At 31.3% G+C, this 8,785-nt stretch overlaps 2 protein-coding genes across 2 annotated transcripts; both read left to right on the top strand.

Annotated features, from left to right (window-relative positions):
* Positions 1 to 407: 407 nt before the first annotated feature.
* On the top strand, positions 408 to 3,029 carry LOC109795397 (putative long-chain-alcohol O-fatty-acyltransferase 1). Its single transcript, XM_020354887.3, has one exon. It carries the CDS (start codon positions 1,826 to 1,828, stop codon positions 2,864 to 2,866), a length of 1,041 nt encoding a protein of 346 aa, XP_020210476.2. The 5' UTR covers positions 408 to 1,825; the 3' UTR covers positions 2,867 to 3,029.
* A 2,005-nt stretch (positions 3,030 to 5,034) lies between these two features.
* On the top strand, positions 5,035 to 6,326 carry LOC109812771 (putative long-chain-alcohol O-fatty-acyltransferase 5). The gene has a single exon (XM_020376820.3). The coding sequence runs from the start codon at positions 5,136 to 5,138 to the stop codon at positions 6,177 to 6,179; it is 1,044 nt and encodes a 347-aa protein (XP_020232409.2). The 5' UTR covers positions 5,035 to 5,135; the 3' UTR covers positions 6,180 to 6,326.
* The last annotated feature ends 2,459 nt before the right edge of the window (positions 6,327 to 8,785 follow it).

Here is an 8,785-nt window from a genome sequence, read left to right as displayed (position 1 = left end):
TCCTCCAGGTTAGGCTCAGAGTCCAACCCAATGTTCTCTAATTTACCACTCCCCTTATTTTATTTATTAATAAAATATTTTCCTATATTATAATCTAATTATCCTAAATTATTTATTTATTTAAAAAATAGGATGTTACAGTTGGAGTAAATCTTTGTGATCAATTATTTATTAGTCTCATGAATTTGATATATATATTAAAAAGGTATATATGTTCACTATTATGTTATTAATTATATAGCATTGCAAGGTCCTTTGAATAATTGGTTTGTTCAAAGTTATATCATGTTTGACTTGATTGTGAGAATCTTTGAGTAAATATTCTTAAATCATTTGTGACCGAGTATTATTGTTAATTAGGAATATAATAATATATTGAGATAATTGTGTGAATTGATCGAGGGTCATATCTCACTAGTTATGAATATGAAATACATTATGTCAAGCACACAAGTATAAATATTAAGAGTTAATATTTATATTGAATGGACCTACTATAAAAAGGCTTTCTAATAAGTTATGCAAGTTATGATAACTATAATAGAGTACTATTTTGACTTGAAGTCGTTAGACTCCTATACATGTATAAATTGTAGATTTTGATGCTATCGAACATTATATGTTATAGGATAATTATAATGGTAGTTATTTGAGTATACAATAAATAATGTGGAGGAGGTAAATGATATAAAAATGATTCATTCCTCCTGCATAATAAGAGTTGTGCCTCTTACGGTATCTCGATTGAATGAAATGTGAAAGATGTGTGGTCAAATAGAAATGGACCAAAACAAACTTCTAAAAAAATTTCTTTAAAAATGAGAAGTATTCTATGTATCATTTTAAAATTTTTTACACATCAATAAAATCTAATAAATAAATAAAATAAAAAATAATTTTACAAAATTAACCTTGATCATTAATCTTATTTACTATAAATAATATAATACAATTTTTTTTAAAGAATATTATTAGTACCATAAATGAAAAGATATAATTAATCCTACATAGAAAAGGCTTAAATGGGACTTATTGTGAGGCTTAAATTTTGTTCTTACATGTACGTAGGATGCTTATTATGTAATGAGGGAGAACTGGATAATACTAATGGATAAATAGCTTTTAAAATTTTAAAAATTACAATATCTTTTTATCCTTAAAAATGATTATAAAGACAACTGTAAAGATTAAACTTAACCCATATAATGATAACCACATAGAATAACTCAAGAATTTATTCATAAGTCAACATTAATTAATAAATAAAAATCAAAATTAATTATCTTAATGAGGGGTGCTATCACACACTATTTTTTATTGGTTATGATTTTTGAAAATCACGAAATTATGAAAAAGAATCATTAAATAGTGTTTAAAATAGTAGTGTTGTGGAGTGTCTCTCACATTTCTCTTATATCAATATATAACTCTTTTGGTTGCTCCATTCAATTTCATTTATTACTGAATAGTGAATACCCAATCTCAGTGTTTCTTGTCCCCCTTTCCGCTGTATAGTCTATAAACTTGTTTAGCTAGTTGTCATGGAGTTAAAGTCAGCCCCACACCCAACGGTCAACAGTTCAAAGTTTTTAGAATCACACTACAAAAAGAAAAGATTCATGAAAAAAAAAAAGTAAATTATAATTAATTCAAACAGCTTCCCTTTTTATCACTTTCCATCTAAAATAAAAAAGTGAATATATTAAAAATTACAATTCCCTTTTGTGTATTCCATCATTGAGATCCATCAATATTAAAAAAAAAAAAAAAAAACTCCTATATATTTTGCACACCTACCACCTAGATTCAAGGAAGAAAAAGAGAGATGGAGGATACCATGGATGGTGAAAGTGTGAGGTTCATCAAGGTATGGTTCACAACCATTTCATGTCTTTGCTATTGTTATTACATATCTTCAAGAATACCAAAAGGCTTCTTGAGACTTCTCTCCCTGATCCCCATTCTCTACATCTTCATCATTCTTCCCTTCAACCTCTCTTCCTTTCACCTAGGTGGCCCCACCACCTTCTTCCTTGTTTGGCTTGGCACTTTCAAGCTTCTCCTTTTCTCCTTCAACCAAGGCCCTCTTGCCCTATCCCCAAACGTTGCCCATTTCATCTCCATAGCCTCACTCCCCATCAACCCTAATAAAAAAAACCACACCCTCCAAAACCCAAAAAAATGGCTTTTCCTCCTAAAAGTGCTTATCCTAGCCATGATCATACGTGCTTACGACCATATACAAAACATGCACCCTCATCTCATCTTAGCCCTCTATTGCTGCCACATGTACCTTGGCATAGAAATTGTCTTAGCCCTATGTGCTGCCCCGGTTCGAACCGGTTTAGGCCTTCAAATAGAACCACAATTCAACGAACCCTACCTTTCTACCTCACTTCAAGACTTTTGGGGTCGTAGGTGGAACCTCATGGTGACCCGTATTCTACGCCCCACCGTATACCACCCCGTATACCGTATCTCTACGCATTTTGTTGGCCCCTCTTGTGCCACGTCATCTGCCATGTTGGCCACGTTCCTTGTATCCGGGCTCATGCATGAGTTGATATACTACTACCTCGCACGTGCGCCTCCCACGTGGGAAGTCACTTGCTTTTTTGTGCTCCACGGTGTGTGCACGGCGGTGGAGGTGGCGGTGAAGAGGGTGGCTCTCCGCCGCGGGTGGCAGCTTCACCGTGCCGTGTCGGGGCCGATCACAGTGGCGTTCTTGGCGGTGACGGCGAGGTGGCTGTTTTTTCCTCAGCTGTTGAGGAATGGTGTGGATAAGAAGGCCATTGGGGAGTATGCGATTTTGGTGAATTTTGTAAAGTCTAAGGTACCGTTACATTTGTTTGACTCTTCAAAGTGAACATTGGTGGGAAAGCTTAGGAAAATATGTAGTGAACATTGTGAAACTTCAAACATACAATATTAATTACTCACTTTTTTTTTTTGTCTTTTGTGAAACTTCAAACACACAATATTTATGTGGGTTTTTATTTTGTAGTTGGAATTTATGTGGGTCTGCTAAACTATAGATATTTTATATTATACCTGCTTCCATTCTAGAAATTGGGTGGATGAGTTTTGGTAGATTCCACACTAGGCAACTAAATTTTATATTTTGGACACATTAATATGGGAAGAAATTAAATATATACTCTTCCTTTAACTTTATTTTTAGTTTATTACATAAAATAGTAATATAAGAATAAAATAATTCAAATGACGTGTAAAATCATCTACTTTTCCAATATATGTATATAACAAGAGGGTTGTGAATCATCAAATGTGGGATGATCATCGCAAGCACGTGCTCTGACTGAAAAAGCAATATGAGTACAATCTCTGAAAAGTTTTTCTTTTTTTAATTTTCTAAAATTTAAATTTGTTGAAGAAAAAGAACACTAGAGGTACCAATTATAAGTTTTAGTGTCAAATATATGCAGCACCCGAAATAACATTGAATTGGACAGCATACCTTACATACCCACATAACCAATTTATACGTCAGTTTTACATATAACCATAAAAAATGACAAATCGTTAAAATTAAAAATAAATTGTTATATGAAATGTAACAGGAACGTACCTAAATATGGTTGATCCAATTTGTGGACCACTTTCAGAGTTACATAATTCCACAGTAAATAAAGGAAACTGAAGCTACGTACGTGAATTTAATGAATTGATTGCAAATAATGGTGTACACCCTGTGAGAAGTGGATGGCCCCCCCATTGTCTTTCCCTGATTGAAACTTGGGTCATGTTCAGACAAATTTAAAACATATTTCAGGCGAAGAAAATAAAATAATTTTTTCATAAGTTAAACTTTTTCTAAAAATATATATTTTAGAGAAGTTAATACTAAAAAATTTCTATAAATAAATTTATGTATAAACTAATTTTAAATTTTAGAAAAATCATTTTATATTTTTTTCTCGGTTAAATTACATTTATCTACTTTTGTCTATGTGCAATTTTGACTCTAATATTTTAAATTAGAGATATTTAATATTTATTAATTTTTAAAAATATGAATTCAATCTTATTTTGATATTTTGACATCAATTTACTTTTAATTTGACTTAAGTATTAAAGAAAGAATTTAATAAGAGAGAGATAAATATGTTAAAGAAATAATTTAATAGGAAAGAAAAATGAGTTGGAGAAGGAATTTAATAGGAGAGAGAAATGACTTTAGAGAGTTAAGTTAATAAGAGAGAGAAAATATTTTATTTTCATTTAAAATTAAATTAAATTACTATAATATCTTTTATACAAATTAACTAAATCAAAAGAAATGAATAGTTTTTTTGTCCTAAAATTTTGGTGTAAGGTGCTAACATACTCTAACTAAAAAATAAGTGGGAGTATATTAACATTCCCCATATATATATATATATATATATATATATATATATATATATATATATATATATATATATATATATATATATATATATATATAGAGAGTTAATCATTCATACACTGCCTGTATAAAGTTTTTTATACTGACAACCAATCATATCTTTTAAATTATTTTATTTTATTGTTATTTGATTAAATAAGCAAATAACATGGCACTATTGAAAGATATGATTGATTTTCAGTGTAAAATAAATTTACACTGACAGTGTATGGGTGATTATCTCATATATATATATATATATATATATATATATATGAGTTAATCACCTATATACTGCACGTGTAAAGTTTTTTTACACTGAGAACTAATCATATCCTTTAATTGTGTCAATGTAAAAAAACTTTACACTGACAATGTATAGATGATTAATTATATATATATATATATATATATATATATATATATATATAACATTAAAATAAAAAATAAAAAAAAGCGCATCCTCACTATCCTTTCCGCGTCCAGCTGTTGACAATCAGAACAAAGTCAAACAACCCACCCTCTCTCTCTCTCTGGCGGCAATAACAATCGTATTTGGTTCTAAATATTTTATAACACATGATTAATTATTGACATATAATATCATTATTCCAGCCTAAAGTCTTCAACACACATGTTGATCATTAAATAAAATTAAGAGAGAGCACCTATATTACTCATCATTTCCATTGACATTTCACATACTCATAGATTCAAGGTTTAGGAGATGATGGGTGGTGGTGAAATTGAGAAGTTCACCGAAGTATGGATTTCAGCCATCTTATGTCTATGTTATTGTTATTACATATCTTCAAGAATACCAAAAGGCTTCTCGAGACTCCTCTCACTAATCCCCATTCTCTACCTCTTCATCATCCTTCCCTTCAAAATCTCTTCACCTAACCTAGTTGGATACACTTCATTCTTCCTTGTTCAACTTGGCACTTTCAAGATCATTCTTTTCTCCTTCAACCAAGGCCCTCTTGCCCTATCCCAAAACATTTTTCATTTCATCTCCATAGCTTCTCTCCCCATCACCCCCAAACAAAACCCACCAACCGATCAAATTCAAAACAACAAACCCAAAGGGCTTTTGCCACTAAAAGTGCTTATTTTTGCAATTATCGCACGTGCTTATAACTTCAACGCATACTTGCACCCTCATTTCATATTAGTCCTCTATTGCTGCCACTTGTACCTTGGCCTAGAGCTTTTACTAGTCCTTGTTGCTTCCACGGTTAGAACCGTTTTTGGGTTTGAGATACAACCACAATTCAACGAACCCTACCTTTCTACCTCACTTCAAGACTTTTGGGGTCGTAGATGGAACCTCATGGTTACGCGTCTTCTACGCCTCACCGTATACCACCCCGTACGCCGTATCTCTACGCACTTTGTAGGACCCTCTTGTGCCACGTCATCTGCCATGCTGGCCACGTTCCTTGTGTCAGGGCTCGTGCATGAGTTGATGTATTATCACATTACGCGCGTGCCTCCCACGTGGGAAGTCACGTGTTTTTTTGTACTTCACGGTGTGTGCACGGCGGCGGAGGTGGCGGTGAAGAGGGTGGCTCTCCGCCAAGGGTGGCGGTTGCATGGCGCCGTGTCGGCACCGCTGGTGGTGGCGTTCTTGGCGGTGACGGCGAGGTGGCTGTTTTTTCCTCAGCTGTTGAGGAATGGTATGGATAGGAAGTCAACGGAAGAGTATGGTATGTTGGTGGATTTCGTTAAGTCTAAGTTACCATTACGAGTGCTTAATTATGTAATGTGAACATTGTTAAACCATGAATATATCCTAAAGAGTTAAAACATTATTCATGGTTTAACCCTCGAACTAGGATAATATTATTACTCATATAAATTTTTTAGGTCGAAAAAATTATTTAACTGTGGAATAAAGCTTGCTAATTTTGATAAATGATGAGTGTGACGTAATAGTAAACATTTGAAAATGTGCAATTCTTCAAAATTCTACATTTTTTTTTAAATTCTACGGTATTCACTGTAATTATGAGTTACTGTAACAATTATTTTATTTTTATTTATATTTATTATAGTTACTTGTTTTATTTTTATTTTAATTTAATATTTTTAATAATTTATCTGTATAAATTTTTTTATATCTTTATATTATTTTTTATATTTTTTAATTTATATCTTAATGTAGCATCTATTATAGTTAAAAAGTTTAATATTAATATTTTGTTAATATATTTTAGTTTTTCTTTGATGATAAATTTTTTTGAATCTATAGTATAAATTAGTTTTTCAGTTGTATTATTTGTTTTTTTTTATATTTTAATGTTTTTATAATATTATTATAATTTTTTTTTTAATTTTTAATTTTTTTAATTTTTTAATTTTGTCACATTTAAACAAAATTTGTTTAAAAATTGACCTTTTGATTATTTTTTTAATTAGTTTTTTGTTTGATTCATTTTATACAAATTTTTAATCTAAAATTTATGTTATTTTGAATTTAGTTTTTAAAATTTTTGTTCACATAATTTGATGTACCAAAACCCTTCAATTTTCATGGATACCATAGCAACTCCTTTTTTTTTTTTTCCTTCAAAGAAACGTGCGTGTGTATATATTTATGAAAAGAAGGGTACAAACAATACCCACAAATACAATCAGAACAAACCAATAACTTAGTCCTTGCATCTTGAGTAGAAGATTATGAAATATTTATAATTCTGCATGATATCATAAATATCTAATAACCAAACTATAAAGACCCATGCACCGAAAATAAGTTATGGTACTAAACAGCACAAGATTTATACTAGAACTACACATCCTCCTTAAAAAAACACACCCTCCAATTAGTGCCCCCTTAAGTGCTTGATCTACATTAAAACAAAGAAAACATGACACTTCACCTCCAAACCAAAATGACAGATTCAGCTTAATTGTCGAAGCTGGAGGTTTTGTAATACAACCATAACCAAATCAAGTAAACCTTACTCAAATACCTCTACAAAAATACACATGCTTTTGTGCCTCTTTCTCAACCATGACCAAGACAAAAATATAACACTATCAAGATCGTTTGTTTATCAAAAATATGACCTTTGAAAATTCATGAATTTCTGTGATTCCAAATGCTCTAATTCTAAATAATAGCACACCAGCAAATTCCCCAAACCTCATCTTGATATTTAGAGCTATATATATATATCCATGACATAGTGTTGCCAGAAAAGTGCTTCTGTCTCCGATGGTAAAATAGTTTCAAAAGTCCGTATGAAAGGACTGTATTTGGTCATTTATTGGATTATGTGATGTGCTGTAATATTCTTTACCTCACAATTTTTTTATATCTTTTTTCTTCATACTTGAAAAGGAAAAAAAAGGGGGACATATATATTTATTGAGATTTTTATTTTTATAAATTTATTACCTAGCACAAACGATGTGTAAATATTAAATTTGATTCTGTTAAAATGCAGGATGTTACTTCAAATGAAATATAGAGTTCTAATCATCGACTACAAATTGTAGATTACATTTTTAATTTTATCGAAAAGATGCTCATTTAGACCGCTCTCCCTTTATTTTTTATTTTATTTTAAATTTGTGTAATAACTCCATTAATATACACTAACGATATGATTTAGATGATAGGTATATTTAATGGGTGATGTCTATGATGGAGAAGTTGGACAAGTGATCCATGGATGGTGCATCTAAAATCACCATAGATATAATATTAAAAACAATGAATGGTTGAGATTGTGATTTAGTGAGAAAATATATTGTACACCTTCACACACTGGATAAAATTTCTGAATTTTTTACTGAAATTTTTTTTTAAATTACCTAAAAAAGAACACGTATTACGATGACTGACGCAGTAGCTGTCACTTTCAGAACGGACCGTTCTGAAACCCGAACGACCCGTTCTAGATGAAAAAATAACACAGGAATAATGCAACAGAACGGGCCGTTCTAGAAGAAAAAAAAACACGTGATAAACTACACCAGAACGGGCCGTTCTGAAATAAGAACGGGCCGTTCTGACCCAGGTTTAAAAATAACATATGATAACTTAAACCAGAACGGGCCGTTCTGAATTCGGAACGGCCCGTTCTGCTTACATATTTTTTTTTTCATTCTACTAAATCACATTTAAAATTTAAGTATAGTTTTTCAATTGAGCGAGATATGAAACCCCTTCCTCAATGACATCAAACATCTTATGAATAAAGGCCAAAACTAGGCCTAATAAACTTAAAACCCAAAAAGTCTTATATTAAGGCCCATAATACAAGACCAAACAATATAAACTCCTATATTACCAAATATATGAGAAAGGTGGTCATCTATGTAAAGTCCAAGTAAAGAGAACCTTATGCCCATCAAACCCATTAG

Source organism: Cajanus cajan, chromosome 2 (genome assembly GCF_000230855.2).
Source record: "Cajanus cajan strain Asha chromosome 2, NIPB_CcT2T_4, whole genome shotgun sequence".
Classification (NCBI taxonomy): Eukaryota; Viridiplantae; Streptophyta; class Magnoliopsida; order Fabales; family Fabaceae; genus Cajanus; species Cajanus cajan.
The sequence above is the reverse complement of the archived record's forward strand: the minus strand, read 5'-3'. Positions and strand labels throughout refer to the sequence as shown.